Here is a 16758-nt window from a genome sequence, read left to right on the forward strand (position 1 = left end):
GTCAAGAGTAAGGTATTTATTTTAACCTTTTAAGGAGCAGTGATATGTTTTATGTTTTCTTCCAAGGCTTATTTCCAAAGAAATGGAAGGAAAAGTATTAGATTTATACTATAGCAGGTAGCAAAGAAAAGCCTTTTTCCCCCCTCCTTTTTAACACAGCATGTTTTTAAAACACTATGGAATACTGAAGACCTATTGGCAAAAGAACGAGCGCAGACTCTCTTCCTGTCCCTACCCATTCCAGATTCTAAACCTTCTAAAATACTTTTCAAAAGAAAAAAGAAAAAAAGAAAAAAGGAAAAAGAAAAGTAATCATTCCTGTCCACAATCTCCAAGATTACTGAGTATTGCAAAGCATTTACTGGGCTGGCCCTGTGACTTTATGGATAAAGTTTGCGCTAGGAGGATGATCTATCAGCAGCATGATGGATGAAAAGTGGTAGTTTGACTTGCATTTAAGCTGTCATTGCTGATGAAGAAAAAAAGGCCCTGTCCTGGCTCCCTGTATACTCACTCACGAAGCTGTATCATCCTCTGTATTGCAGCAGCACAAGCTGTCTCACATCTGTGCAAGGTAATTCTGCGAACCACTAACAGCTTGCTTCCTCCTCTGCTTCTCCACCTCTCTGCAGCACTGACCCGCACAGCCCCAGCCCATTTCTCACACCACCTCTGGAGCTCATGAAACACCTTGACGAGCTGATTCAGTGAAACTGGCAGGAAACTCTTCAGTGTTGGCTGCAGGGTTTCCGCTCATGGAAGAGTCAGATAATTCTGCAAATTCTGTAGCACGAGACAAAGTATGGCTGAGAACATAGAACATGATTTATTTTTTAAAGATTGTTTCAGTCCAGAGTATGCAACATGCTTTGAGTGAAGCAGAAGTTGCTGTTGTTATTGGGGGGGGCGCACACACACTGTTCTCTCCCCTTTGGAGAAGAGATTTTTCAGCTGAATCAGTTCTCACTAGTTCACTACCAGACCATAAAGTCACAGCAAAACTCCAGGGTGAAGTAGGATTCTTTTTGGGGCTGCCAGATCAGCTTAAGTGTGTGTCAGACTAGGGCCTGAATATTTCTTCCAAACTTTGAGAAAAAAACAAAAACAAAAACCACTACTTAGTACTAGCCATCCCTCCAAGGAGGGCAAGGAGTGACTAGCAAACCAAATAGCAACCAGGTGAAACGATGGTAGGGGCTGGCTAATTATCAGTGATGACTATCAGTGTTTCCGTAAGAAAGTAATACACGACTGCTTAGCAACCAGACAGACACCACAGCTTCTATTCCTGGCTATTCTGTTTACAGAAGTCTAACACACAAAAAAAATTGAAGATGGTAAAAGAACATTGCTGTTTTCAGTTGCAGTCTCCAGCACATAGGCCATGTTGCACGTAAAAATTATTCTGTAACAAAACAGATGTGTAATCTTCTCTCCCAGCTCCTTGCGAGATGAAGGTAACACCTACTGCCCTTCACACTCTTTGTTCATCCTTCACATTCAGTTCTGTCTCCCCTGGAGCTGCTACAGAAGGAGGAATTTAAAACATCAGGACAAAATCACTTTCCAAAACAAACAGAATGATCTGTCAAAAAAATTAAATGGAAGAGAGATACAGGTGTAATATTGCTGACGTGTATCACCTACAGCTTGCCTAAGAGTGTAATTGCAGGGGAAAAAGTTCTTGCGGTAATGTGAGTGCAAGGACTTCAGTGCACTGAGTACCAGTGCATACATGGAAGAACTGCACTAGTACCATCAGATTTCCTTCCCTTTTGCCAAGAACCTCAGCTTCTGCATCCACTGTCACTCTGTTTTCCTCTTCTCACCCAAGTATCTCACTCAAAAATGGCCTGCATTTCAGCGAGCAGGGTTTTAAAGGAAGAGTAAGGACCTTGTAGCTTTTTTTGAAGACAGGCCAGTCTGCGATTTGCAGCTGCAGCATATGAGGGCAAGTTCGTTCTTTGGATATAAAAAGGATCTTTTCCACAGGCAGGTGAAAAGATGACGTTTTGACAGCAAACAGACAACATTCGGCTGATCAACATACCCGGGGGAACAGAAATTGTAACAGGAAAAACCACAACAATAATTAAACCCAACAGAACACAGGGGATAATGCCCCCCTTCCATTTAGAGGAAAAATATAATCCATAGCAATTGTATTTGATAACATATACAATTAGGGTGAGTGGGGAGATGAATAGCTTGCTAGTTTGTAAGTCTGTTTTGCCTAGGAAGTATTTGGCAGAGCCTATACGTGTTGCAATGAGGGTCCTAAAATTACCCTGAAGTTACTGCTACATTCAGGACCTGTAATAGCACCAGCTGAAGATGTCTGACTCTCCTGCTTCCCTGTGCCTGATGCAGAACAGATCACAGATGCCTGCTAAAACAATCTGGCTGCATTTTAGATTATGCATTTCCCCCATTACCACAAAAGCATTACATGTGAGTGATGTCTGTCCTGACTTCTGCCTGTAGCATTAACGGGTTTGGATTAAATGAAGGGATAACTCTCAGACCAAGATTTAAGAGGAAATCCTAGGTGCAGTGCTCCACTCCTTCAGGAAAAAGGATGGTCAGCTCCGTCAGGCTGTGGGAAGCGGAGTGTCAGAGAAGCTGAGCAGGAATGAACCAGCCCTGAAACACCTGGGATTTGCACTGAGACCTCAGTTTGTCATCAACGCGGTCTGTGCTAGTCCAAGGAAGATCCCACCGAAGGTTGACCAAGTTCTAGTCGCCACATGGCACCGTACCGCAATACACAAAGCACCTGAAGGAGGTGCGAGTGAGAAAAGCACAGCAAGTGAAAAAATGGCAAGTTATATAACCCAAGCTCTTTGATTTTGTAATTTCAATAGCGCATGGTTTACACCATGTTGTTTTTAACCAAAAGCCCACTTCTTTTCTATCTTTAATAGTTTGGTTTAATAAAAGATCAGCTTCTCTCCTTACATACCTGTCATCTTTATTTCAGTACATGTGCTTCCTGAATGTAAATACAGGCGAGTGTATCGGCTGCATCAGCGTTAAATCAAAGTTAAAATACAGGCACACTTGAATTAGTTTTTCCCCCCCCTCTTCAAGTGCAATTTCACCAACCTGTACCCACAAGCTAACGTCTGCTATTCTGAATGCCAAGTCGCAGGGAAATATCAGAGCACATTAACTGACAACGGAACGCACTTTCCGTGAAAAAGCCATTAACATAACGCAGGCAAGTTACAACGCAGTGTGTGACACTAGCATCATACTTTAATAAAACTGAGGAACTTGAACACAGTTATTATAAGTGTTTGGTAATCTAAGAGCTAGTAAGCTTACATTCTTACATGAACAAGTCAGGAGAATCTGCCGTGCTACAGCATTCACTTATCTACCAACAGGTTTTCAAAAATTGCTATGTGGGGTCTTGAGCTTTTTTAAAAAAAAGATAAAAGCAATACCAATTAAGAGATTTCTTACCCCTTCCTTTGGATCTGTGTGAAGCCCTCCACCTGCATGACCATGCCAACACATCCTCTTCTCTATCAGTCGCAACCTTGGGAAGATCTGTGTGAAAAAAAAAAGTTAATTTGCAAGAACCTCAGGAAACCTGCGTTTAAAAGCCAACAGAAAGAAGAACTACTGGTTCTTCTTACCCTCCAACTGTATCAGCTTACATTAATAAAAGTCATTATCTCAAAAACCTTGTCTTGCTTACGGAAACAATAATAAGAGGATGACTGTAAATCTAGCATTATAGTGAAGAGAATCTTCCAAGCAGCCAGGAGGTAAAGACAACAGAGCTTTAAATATTTAAGTTAAAAGGACACCTACAACTGAAAAGCAGAATAAGGAAACAATAAAAAGAAATTAAAGTTTTGGAAGATAACTGTACTCGGATGTGTTAATAAATAAAATGGGACACACTTAAGCAATAATCCTTTCCACACGGAATGTAACTTCACTGGGGGAGGTCAAAACAAACAAGCCTGCTTCACGCTTCCCTTTCCCGTTGGGATGCGAGTGGCTTAGTGGCACTGTGTGACAGACACACGTTTACCCACCCCAGAGCCCCCACTGCAATCCAGAACAGCATGTACTGGAGCAGTCAGGAAAAGAACCTGACTTTTAAAAACAGGTACTCACTTTCCTTACCATGTGAGCAAGATCTTCTGCTAAATAAATATGGACCAAAAATTGGAATTTATCAATTCAGGCAGATGGACCAAAAATAACAATTCACCATTACTCATTCAAGCGCCTTTTCAATTCACCTGCCACAAACAATGGGTGCATCAAAGCTCTTCAAAAGTGCCTGTGTTTCGTTTAAAAGTTTCGCTACATTTTCCACTTCCATTTCAGTAAAAGTTATGTAAAAGCTCTTTATCAAACTCCGAAAGAGCTCAGGGTTTTCCAAAGCAAAATTGCACTTTCCATGTATTCAAGAATATTACCAGTGTTAATTTCACACAGACTCAATGACTCTCAAAAGATTTTAGCTTAAGTTCATTTATAAATGGTTGGCTTAAGTCCACTCATAAATGTGTTGTTTTTTTTTTTTAATAATAGTAATAAGAAAAGACAAATACATCGTAGCTTCATTCAAGCCAAGGGTTCTACTTAGAAATAAGTCATGATGATTCCATGAACAGTAAAAAATAAATTCTCCCTGTGTTTGCATTAGTATTAAGGCAAGCAGACTTCATAGCAATAAGAGCCTGACAACCTGTCACTCAGAATGATGAGAATAAATTTGTGAAGTTTCTTGGTATTTCCCAACCTAAACAGCATTTTGAAGCAATAAAACCCTATGTACTCAAGGAAAACTCACAGCTTTCTGCAAATTTCTATGTCTGGCACCACGTATTTTGTATTTTTTACATAAAAATGTAAATTTTCTGCATTGATAAGAACTCTTCTTTGTAACTGACTGTATTATCACTGGTTTTTAGATATTTAAAAAGCCTTCTTGAGGGGTATAGAGAAGCCTGAGTCTTCTAAGCAAAGTTCACTCCTTTTCTAGAGCCAGAAACGTAACTTGTCCTTTAAACTTGCTGTACTTCAAGATTGTAAATAGTGAAATAAAGAGGGGAAAAAAGGGAAGATGCTCCAAGAGCTTGATTTTCCTTCCCCCCACAAAAACTAAGAAGAAAGATTTCTACCTACCTCTGATGCCTCCAATAACGGTCTTGAATAACCTCCCACCAGGCTCTGCCATGGTCTTTGCTTGCAGATTGGTAAAATCTACAGAATAAAAAGGAAAAAAAAAGGAGGGAAATGGAGCAATGCAGAACATGCATTTCACATGCAGAGAATATTCATCCAATTCATGTAAACAAGCATAACATGGGAACAAGGCAGACGGCTTTGGTTTTTGACAACTGACCACCAAAAAGGAAAACTGGTGGGGAACAGGTGTAAACTGTATCACATTCAACCATTAAAAATGCTAAATGACAACGAACCTTTCCCTTCCCTAAAGCCCCAGTGCCACCAGACTTGGTATCTTTTGCATCACGAAAGCCCCAAAGTTTTCCTTCTCATCTTTACATTCTCCCAGGTTGTCTTCTGATTTCTTTCAAATATTCTTTTGTTCTATTTTTCATAATGAATTGTTATTCTTATGCTCATAGGTTCTGCCACTTTCAATCCCTCCCAGCTCAGCCGGCACCACGCCTGCCTGGCGGACCACGAGGCTAATCAAAGCTGCAGCTCCTCGCCGGCAGGCATCAGGACCCTCAGAGACTGCACCACGGCTGTCTGCGAGCGTCAGGCGGGCAGGATACAAGACACCAACCTCCACATACCTATCAATGCAACTTTAATGGCCATTCTGCGAGGCACCAACTATTGCATGCTTTATGTGGCACATCAAAAGCAATTCATTTTCTCTACCAGTGTCTAAGGAGCAGCGTCTAGGATCTTCCCTAGGTGGACTAGCTGGCAGTGCTTCCCCAGCGGCAAACCAGGGACCTCTCTTGCAGTTAGCAGTGATGGCTCCACATCTTTGACACATTCAACCTTTAATCTTTTCCTGCTCTGTTCCGATATTATGTAGCGTGAGCACTAACACCGAGCAAAATAGCTAAAGAACCGCTCATCACCCCAAGGCACAGGACGAATGTCCAAAAGGTGTTAAAAATAACAAACAAAAACACCTTGATCACAAAGAAGGATAAGTTGAACCTTGACAAATAGCAGCACCACCATGTATTTTATACCTTGCCTTAAGATATTCCTTTGCTCTTGTCCTAAGCCACGCACTGTAATTCATTTTTCAGAAAATGAAGACAGTTCCCCCAGAAGTCACCACCTAGGACGCGCTCATTTCAACGCTCCAGTTACGTGACAGCATAGGCAGAGGAAGAGTAAACGTTAGTACTACGTACTGCACGCTTAATTGAGTGCACTGGCCTGGGTCAGCTGTCCTGATGCTGCCAAGACCTGAGCTGAATTAAGGAGGGGCAGCTCCTCGCAGATAACCTCATAGCTTCAGTGCCACATCAACAGGATGGATTCCATCTAAACTGATGTGCTCTCCGTATGAACAGTGACAGCTTCATAAACAGAAAATATAATGCAAAGGGACAAGGACTTCCGACAGGCCTCATTACATCCCAAGTTACTGCAAATTAATCTGTTACGAAGGCATGGTTACTTTGGATAAAAGCTCCCACCAACACACAAGAAGAGGATTAAGCACTCCTTGCAGCAACCACTACAGTGGCATCTGGGAACAACCCAGAGTCTAACAGCAAATTAAGCTGTACAGCCAGCACAAAAGCAGCGGCACTCCCTAATTCAGCAGAGGCAATTATGTCACTGCAGCTCCAACTGCCTCACCAGCCACAGGCAGAGCCCGAACTACAACAACCTACAATTTACCATGGAGCTGTGGTCCGGGGTGAGAGGCTCTGTACAGTTATTCAGCTCCTGCCTCCTACAGAGTAGCGTGCAGCATGCTGAAATCCTCAGTGCCTTTACGCCAACTTCAAGCACGTGATGCTGATAAAAGACTGCTGAGACACCATGCCAAAGAAGTTCTGGCTCTGATGAACCGACTGCTCGATGCTTTGGCTTCTCCCAAGACAACACAGCTGGAACCTCTCCTGGGCAGTATTATTCCCTCCTGCTCGGCTTTGCGAGAACAAGAATATATTGACCTTAAGTATTATAAAGGTTGAGGTGCAGGTACCTAACTCCGAATGTATTTGTTTTTGTTGTATATTCCTAGTACATGAGAGTCGACAACCAATGCTCCAACAGTTATTGGAAAGAAACTACGCGCTGTTCTTCAAGAACATACTCATAGGACACAACAAAAATATTTTACTAATAACTTACATCCTTTGACAAAGCCCACACATCTCCTTCTGACTGAAGGAGAAGAGAAACATCCCAGAAACAAGTTCCACCGAAACACCCCCAGACCCAGGCTCAGTTACTGCATTAGACAGCCTATCTTGTTGACTGAACCTACAAACCCTCACAGGGGTAAGAGATGGATATAGCCAAAGGACACATGATTTGCACAAGCTACGCAGGGAAACTGAATTTTTTGTTGGTCTTGTGCCTGGAAAACTGGAGGTTTTCCTCTTCTCCCAAGCTCCTGTTAGAAACCAAGTCCCAGCAAAGAAACCAGGAATCAAACTGACGAGGTGAGCAGCTGACTGCACTGCTAAGGCTTCCAGCCATCACAGCACGACCAGAGGAACACCCACAGGAGCAGGACCGCTGCACTCCACACATCCACCATAAGCACACCTGGGATCCACCATCTCTCACTACAACTCCTTCCCAACAGAGCTGGGCTCTAGGAGAGCCCTACTTGGACCTTACGGCAGCAGAGCAAAGCTCTAGGGGGCTACTTTTCTGCAGCCTGAGTCCTGTTTATTTCAATCTTCAAGGAGCTCCGGGGAGGAACATTGATTCTGGCATTTCCTAACTTCTGAAGGGCTCGCTCTGCACTGTTATGTTCTTCTAATGTATTTTTGGATGAACCTACGTACTCTCACGGGTGAAGCAGATGTCTAGTGCTGACTGCACATGAAAGTCACATTGCTGAAGTGTCATGACTGGTGGTGGTGGTTGAAACGCTCCCGACACAAACAAACAACAAGGATTAAACACATTTGCACAAGGTCAAGTCCACACTTAGAAGCTTCTCTGCGTAGCACACAATGTATCATTGGTGAAAGGTGAAAACATCCTGGTAAGCAGAATACACTGCCCTTACACATATAATCCAACCGTACCTATCCAAGCAATATGAGCTTCATCGGAGTTACGGTTAACCACGTGCAGGTGCTCTGTAGGCAAATCCAGAACAAACAAAACCAAGAGTATCACAAAAAATACCTGAAGTTTCCCCATAACATCATCTTACTAATACCCATGCACGTTCAGGTTCTTCTGGTGAAGCCCACCCCAGTGGCAGAAAGGAAACCCCCCCAGCACCACGCTGTGCATCCCAACAAGCACCACAGCAACTTCCACTGCCGTGAGTGCTGCTCGCCCCGTGCCCCCCAGCACTCCCCAGACAAGTTTTGGATCCAGTTCCCATATTTCCATCTGCTCTGCTTCATTATACAGCCTTCCTTGCAACAATTCTCTGTATAATTAGATGTCTGATGCTTTTATGAGTAGAAATATGGGATTGTTGATCTGCTCAGCAGCAATATTTCCCCTATAAAGGGAATTTGAAAACACAATGAATTTCAACTACTCAGTGTTACGAGGCATATATCTAAGAGTAAAGAGACTACTAAAAAGGTCTTATAACGAAGCCGAGGCTACTGGAAATTAATTTCTGGTCTTGCCAGATATCTATTTTAACTATGATATGCACCCTGCTCGACAGAGGATGGAGACAGTTGAGTAATGCTTGCTGTGCAAACCGGTCAGCTACACCACCAGAACATCTAGAGAAGTGAATTTAGCGACACACACAGACATGTGAAACGACGTCCAGACAATGAGCAGCAGTATAATTTCACAAGACAGAGCAGGCTGCACATAAATTAGCAAATTTAACCGAAGCACCTGAAGCTTCTCTTACAACTACTTCCAGAGCAAGGGATGTTATCTCATGCACAAGAACGTGCTTTATCACACACCATGTGGCAGCTGGAAGGCCAAGATAATGCAAGGAAAAAAAAAAAAAAGGAGGTCTGTTCTACCTTTTGCCGTTACACTTCACAATAACTTACAAAGTCCCGCTTTTTATAACTGCTGAAGTCATCGCTGAAGGCAAGCTCTCGGTGCATTCCTTGGCTTATGCAGATTCATAGTAAAATAATTATCCTTATTTGAATATTGTTGGGCCTTTCCAGTCAAATGCTCATTTAAGCTTTATTTAAATATAATTTCCAATTGCTTTTATTTTGGATGCAGGCAAACCAACCTATAAAAAACACCAACACAAAAAAAACAAAGAGACCACAAAGCTTCCTAATACGCATGAGAGTCACGTCTGATTACTTCCCAAAGCTCGCCAGCCAGACTGCACCCAATACAGCCATCTTCTCCATCACTATCCAGCAGAGATCCTAAATTCAAAATGAGCTCTGACACAACGAACGCCTGCCCACTGGAGCAGGGTGAAGCAAAGGAGCCACGTTCATGGCAATACGAACTGATCTCAACATCAAGAAATGGAGTCTGATCACAGTTCCACCATTTTTACAGTACCTGTTGTGCCCTTCCATAAATGCAGCTAGTTTCCTCTCCAGGATACAAATATTACATGTCTTATTACTCAGAAAAGCAAAGCTGATCAAACCAGTGAAAAATGCACGTGTGAGGGAAGAAAGACATGGATTATCATCTGTAACACAACAGCATCCAAACAGCTCCACTCTGCTTGAATCTCGTTGCAGTAAGTGCCATGGAAAATACTTGGTGCTGTCTGGCTCTTAAAAGGAAAACAAAAAACACAGATCAGATGGATGCAAAGTAGAGTAGAAATATGATCAGGTGATGCTGAAGCGTTTTAATTCCACCATTCTTAAAAAGAACGGTTACCTTTTCTTTATGATCCTATTCCTCCAGAACTTTCTCCTGCCTTTAACCATTTTTCTCATGAGTTAACACCACGTCTACAGCATTTACTAGTCCGAGCTGTGAAAGGCACAAACCTGGACGGACGCGGCTGTGCTGCCACAGCCCTCTGCTATTTGTGTAGTTATATCACTAAAGGCAGAACTGCGGCCGGACGGTTTGTTTTACTCACGAAAAGCGATTTTACTGCGGCACTAAAAAGCACTGCACCGCTGGTGTAACTGCCCCACATCAGGATCTCCTTCCTAGTAAATGCTTGGTACTTAGGAACATCTGCGGGACGATGTGCCGTTAAAGCCAGACATCAGGACCTCACGGGTGGCTGGGTCCTGCGTCTTCCCTGTCATGGGATATTAAGAGGCTGGATCATGAGCATTTTTTCTCCACACTTACTGCCCTCTGGTATATCCTACCAGCTAGTGCAAGATCTACTCCACACCTGATCCCTGGGGCAGAGCAATAGGTGTCACACAAGAGCTCTTGCACACGCTAATGAACATACAGCAAGGCGTGTAGTGGAAACAACTGAATAAAAACCAGAAGAAGGGGTTAAGCATCTCGTGCTTTCTTTGCTGTTACTCTAGTATGCACGATTATAATTACAAAAGCCCAAAACTACAGTAAAATATTTAAGTAACGCCGCAGTAAGTAAAGAGAGTAAATTGTAAGTGGCCATAAAAACGTCCCTATGCTAACCGAAGCTGCCGTCACCCAGCAGCCTGGAGATGTTCACAAGAACACATGTTCACAAGAACACTGCCTTCATTAGGCTTAAACCCAAGTGACCGTGAAACGTGCAGCTTAAGATCACAGCAAACAAACTGAAGTTGCTTCAAGTACAAAAAATTAAAGCTCCAGTTCTTTCGGTTTTTAATAATAGGAAAGCTTTTAGAGCAAGCCCATTAGAAGACTTACAGTCCTCATTAGGGTCTAAACATAGCAAAACAATTAAATAGCTGGAACTCTCATAGGATGCACTGACTTTCTCCCGCAAGGTTTTTTTACGTGCTGAACTCTCTAATTGATAAAAGCCAATGGCTTTTTGCTCTGACCTACAACCTGCTCAAGCTCACAGCCAACTTTTGGCAGTCACATCAAGAAATTCCGTGCCTACACCAACAGAACTTGCTGAAAAGGAAAAAAGAAACTGGGATGGCAGGACAGCACATTTTCCTTTTTCACATTAATAGAAGGTTAAGAAGTGCTGTCAGCTAGTCCCCACGTGTTGCAGGGCATCATAACCTAGAACTTTAGAGCACGCAGCTTGAGCCTCCTGCTAGACAATGATCAAATAAATCGATCCGGATTGCACACCACAACAAATGTGCAGCCTTTTTATCATAATGGGACACAAAAAGCACCCCAATGGAGCTTCAGTGGGCACCCCAACAGAGCTTCGTGCAGAAGCAAAGTAAAAATCACCAGATTGTGTATTAAAAAGAAACAAATGCCTAATTTACCACTTTTTAAACACAGAAACACACAGAAACTAAAAGGTCAAATAGCTGAATGCATCAATACACTGCAGATATAGCCTGAGCTTCCTCGCTCAGAAAATCCAGTGCAAATCAACAAATGTCAGGAGGAACTGACATTTTCACAGGAAAACATTCAAAAGGAAAAGGGGACTACAATAAATATATGTATCACCACACTTACATTGTTGGCTACTCACGAGACATTTGAAATAAAAGACTTGGTCTGCATCACCTTCAACTCTCAGATTCTTGTCTTCCACGAGTTTCAATACTAAAAGCCCTAACAATTTACTAGTTTGGTCCCGCTCATCTCTTCTTCCAAGTAATAGGAACTTGATTGTCGCCTGTGCCAGAATTCTGCCCGTCAGGGGCAATTAATTAAGACAGGTGATGATGAAAAGCCAGTCATAAAGAGCAGTACGCTTGGAAGAAGAAAAAAAGGCTTGATGTTATTATCAAACAAAAATAGGAGCTGAGAGTTTATGAGAGTTCATTCATACAATCTTTGAGACACACTTCCTTCTCTCCCTTTGAAAAATGCAAATAAATTAGAGAAAGCTGAACCCATTCGGTTTGAGAAATGCACTCAATTCTCTACTTGTAACCAAAAAAAAAAGGTTCACTGGAACACATTACAGCCTTCTGCTGCTGACAGCAAGAATCCGGGTTTGTACAGCAGTTACAACTGGTCGTCTAGAGCATGACTTTATAATGTCCAAAGGCGACTGTGGCAATTTTTTATGCAACAATACAAACACGTGTAGTCAAACACTCCGGCACTGCAGCACAAAAGACGGCGTGTGTTTACTGGTACTAGCACAACAGAGCCACGCTTTCACTCAGGAAGTTACTATTAAGGTCCAAACAAAGAGGATGGAAATTGTTCAGATTCAGAGGATGATCTGATGCTCAGATTTAACCTATTTCCTGTGCTGGTAGCAAGCTACAGACTGCTTTACGTTTTTAAATTTATACTATTAGAAGTGTGGGAACAGCATTACTGCCCACACGTTGACGAACAGATGGAGATAAGAAAGGAAAAAGGGGGATAACACAGAGTTGACTGCTCAAAAATACAAAAAAGGGGGAAAAAAAGCACATGAACTCAAACTGCACACATTCCATCATCTGCAAATGAGCAGTTAACTAAGAAACAACTTCCTCAGCGTGGATCTTGTAGTCCCAGGTTTAAATGCTGAAGCTACTTTAAGAGGTAGCTGACCACAATGCCGATGTGAAGCTTAAAAGAAACACTTTATGTTTCCAATTCAATATTACCAGCAACTTCCCTACACAAAGAGACTTAGCACGGAACAGCTGATCTCGAACAAGCAAGTTGCACAACATCTGTCAAGGAGAGGCCGTAAAACACACGGCTTTACGAAGTCAGCTGGAGGAAGCCCTTCCACAGCTGGAGGCTCTCAGGATCTAACAGCAAGGAGGAGCGTGGGCTGGGGATCGGTATGTCCCAGCGTGATCAGCTGCTGGCAGTCCCAAAAAACCTGCTGCCCAATACCCAGACCACTCTGTGGAACCCAATTAGGCAAGGAAGACTAAAGAAAGCACAATAACTCAGCTCTGATTATAAGACTACCAGACACAATACTCTAACAATCTTTTGAGCTCAGCTACGATGGAAATCTAGTTTTCTACTTTCACAAGAAGAACGGGTTAACGGGCAGGTCTAACAGCAAAGCCAAAAGATGTAGTCCCTCTAAAGACTTTGCTCTGAAAAGCGGTCAGTCACTAACCCTCAGCCCTGACGGATCAGGATAGCCCAGAAGAATCGATGCAGAGAAGTGGCTAACGTAACCCTTATTTTATGGCCCAAACACACGCTGTGCAGCTAAGTGAAAAGCCAGGCAGGTGAACCTACAGCTTATCAAACCCAGTGCAGTTCCACGTGGTTCAGGGCAGTTCAGGTGCCAAAGAACAACATTGGGACATGTTATGCAGACGCGTCCCAAAGGGCCAGAAGTTGAACAGCACCCTCGGGGTCCTTCCTTCCTCTATGTAACAGCAAAATTAGCTGTCAGCACAACCCACATACTTTCTCAGTGCCTGTCCACAAAAACCCAACCCAAGCCCCCAGGGCACAGAACCCCCAGCCGGACAGGAACACAGCACCAGACTCCCGGCCTGAAGCCCAAACCCACCCAGGACCGCCTCACCACCCCCCTCAGCCTCTCGGTGCCCCCCTCAGCCCCACACCAGCCCCTCAGCGCCCCCCACGGCCCCTCACCGTCCCCCTCAACCTCTCGGTGCACTCCATAGCCGCTCACCGGCTCTCTCAGCTCCTCAGCGTCCCCCACAGCCCCTCACCGCCCCCCTCAGCCCCTCGGTGCCCTCCTCAGCCCCACACCGGCCCCCTCGCCCCCCCACCGCCCGCCTTCCCCACGCACCTCGCCGCTCCCCGGGGCGCCCCGGGCCCGCTGCCGCCCTCTCCCCGCCGCCCAGCCGTGCGAGCAGGCGGCAGCGGACGGAGGCCTCAGCAGGGCGAGGGCGAGGAGCAGGCGCCGCCGGCGACAAGCGGCCGCCGCCAAGCTCGGCGCGGCGCCCAGCAGCGCCATCTTGGGCGGGAGGGAGCGCAAAGCCTTGTGGGGCGGTGGAGGACCGAGGGGAGGGGGAGGAGGGAGGGGCGGGTCGCCATGGCAACGCGCGGCCTGCTCCGGCCGGGTGCTGCGAGGGGCGCCGGGCCGGGCTGGGCTCAGACGTCGTTGTTAAAGCTCACAAGGCCGTGCTGAGATATTTTGTTATTGTACTTAGTTAAATGGGAACGGGGAGAGAGCAGCAGGCTACATACGCCTATACACAGAGTCGTTTATAAAACATGTTACATGCGTTCCACCAGACACTAAAATAGATGGAAAACCTGCATCTGATCATCAATTCGTGCTTCCTTCCGTACAGCCCACCACTAGGTTTTGTCTAATATAGTTTTAATGTTCTCAAGCAGGCACTAACTACATAAGAAACGCTCCTCTCACATAACACCAATGGGAAAGTTCAGTCTTCTGACTGAATACTGAAAGTTCTGTCATTCACTTAACACTAAATATACATATGTATAAAAAACACCAGAAGACTGGTTGAAGAGGAGATTCATTTTCAAAAGGAGATTAAAAGTGCTAAATACTTCCAGCTTGGCTTACAGATAACTGAGGGTTGACTGTGTCCCATGCTGCAAACATGTAAGAGGATGAGAAATTATTGACGCTACAGGGAAGGAGCACTGGAAGTAAAAGGATCAAATTAAATATAGGAAAGTTAAAGATAACTATCTGTCAAATAATTGTCATAATGGAAATGTGACAGGCAAAAATAAAAAATAATAAAAAAATGCAATAGTCAATAGCCCCTCCTTTATGATATTTAGAATTAAAATGGCTAAGATGTGAGAAACTAATCTGAACTGAAAAATCTGGCACATACATAAATATACGTACCTAACTATACATATAAAATGACTACTTTACTTGGTAGAAAATTGTGTAGTTAATATTTCTAATATTCTATTTTAAGAACTAAGCATGCAGATTTATAACTTCCATTTTATGTGGTAATGCATATATTTTTTTCTCTATTTTCAAGGCTAGTAAGATACTTAATATATTTGAAAGTATTTTCCTTGCATGTTTTTGTTTTTTTTTTTCCTTTACCTGCTCTTCCTCATTTTACAACTCTCCAACGCTGATAGTTTTGATTTCCTCCCCCTACTACTTTAGTCTTTTTTACCAGTTCTGCTCTTCCAACTCTGTTTCTCTGAAACCAGTCATGATTACTTCTATCTGCACAAGGCACTCACTGCACAAACCCTGAGAGAGACAGAAAGAAGAGGCCATATACTTTAGTGATGGGAAACATCTCAAAGTAATCTAACGAGGATAACAAAGCTCATGACATAGATGCAGAAAGCTAACTGAAGAGTTTTTATAAACTTAAACTGTTCAAAGTAGCTTGCTATGAAAATAATATGCATTTTTTGTTGTTGTTGTTTTTTGTAGATTTAGCTGTAGGAGCAGAAGATTTCCTTGTATAACTCAGATAAAAATCGATACCTGGTCCAGAGTTTGCAGTCAGAATAAATGACAGAAAAAGCTCAGTAGAAGAAATAGAAGCTACAAGAATGGTAATAACTCACCACAGAGAATTGTGAATAGAATCCCAAAAGATATTTGAAGTTTTTCTACACTACTTCCCAAAGCACCATAAAATATTATGTTGCTAATATTAAAATTCTAAAATAATAAATGCTAAAATACTGTGGCAAACTAATATCACACCAATCTGAGAGGTGTACTTGTGTATACTCTGTAGTATGGCCACCAGTCTTTCCATGAGTGGTGTAGACAGCAAACCAGGTCTTGAGAACACTTTCCCTGTACCCTAACATGCTGTACATATCAGGGATGTCTCGGTATCCCTAACAGCAAACTGAAGATAAAACAAATGAAGACACCGCTGACATACGGGGTGTTGGCATGAAGACTAATTTGTTAATGTTTTCTCAACGCTTTGAAAGCATCATCTGGCTAATAAATAAGTACTCACATAAGTGAGTACTTAGGTTTTTCCTGCAAGAATCATACATCAGGGTATAGTGCAGAACCACAAAAACTCCACTGTGGAAGTATTATGTACCTCGTAAAAATCAGGCATCTCAGAAGCAATAAACCAGAATTAATTTATTTATTTCAAGATAGATGAACAGGAGGGGAAATATAGTCAGAATGGACGAAAAATGACATTTGCAGATGGAGGCGAACTGTGAAATACAGTGAGGGAATGAACTGCAATGAAACAAGGTTTTATAAGAAGCTATAAAATTGGTTCAGATGATTCCCACAGGTATATTGATTCAGACCTTTTGAATCACCTGTTGTTATCCCAAAATCCTCAAAGCCGAAGTTGATAACATTCCTTATAAGCTCATTCTCATCCTGGACGTGTTTGATTATGACTGTGTTTAATCCTGATCAAGAAATAGTAACAAGCCGCATGCTTATTTATAGTCTCGGAAAAAGCAGAGTTGGCAATATGCATGCTTATGTGAAAAGAGCTTCACTGTGTGAAGAATGAATCCAAATGGAGGAAATATTGCTAACAGGTAGACTATAGGGTTGCGACTTCTTTCTGCTGACATACCAGAAGAACAAACAATTAAGAAATCCTATTTATTGTACAGGCAGAAGACAGCTCCAGCTTACTGCATCCAAGGAGAAAAGCATTTCTA

The 16758-nt window shown here is 43.0% G+C and overlaps 1 protein-coding gene across 1 annotated transcript in view; it reads right to left on the reverse strand.

The window, feature by feature from the left end:
- ABCB7 (ATP binding cassette subfamily B member 7) overlaps positions 1 to 14134 on the reverse strand; it is a 43171-nt gene extending 29037 nt beyond the window's left edge. Inside the window, exons 1-3 of the mRNA XM_035324526.1 lie at positions 13928 to 14134; positions 5155 to 5232; positions 3469 to 3555 (exon numbers count right to left, since the gene is read on the reverse strand). Coding sequence (XP_035180417.1) covers positions 3469 to 3555; positions 5155 to 5232; positions 13928 to 14095 — 333 coding nt within the window. The 5' untranslated portion in view covers positions 14096 to 14134. The remainder of the gene's footprint in view (positions 1 to 3468; positions 3556 to 5154; positions 5233 to 13927) is intronic.
- Between the last annotated feature and the right edge of the window lie 2624 nt (positions 14135 to 16758).

The sequence above is a fragment of the Oxyura jamaicensis genome, chromosome 4 (assembly GCF_011077185.1).
Source record: "Oxyura jamaicensis isolate SHBP4307 breed ruddy duck chromosome 4, BPBGC_Ojam_1.0, whole genome shotgun sequence".
NCBI classification, from domain to species: Eukaryota; Metazoa; Chordata; class Aves; order Anseriformes; family Anatidae; genus Oxyura; species Oxyura jamaicensis.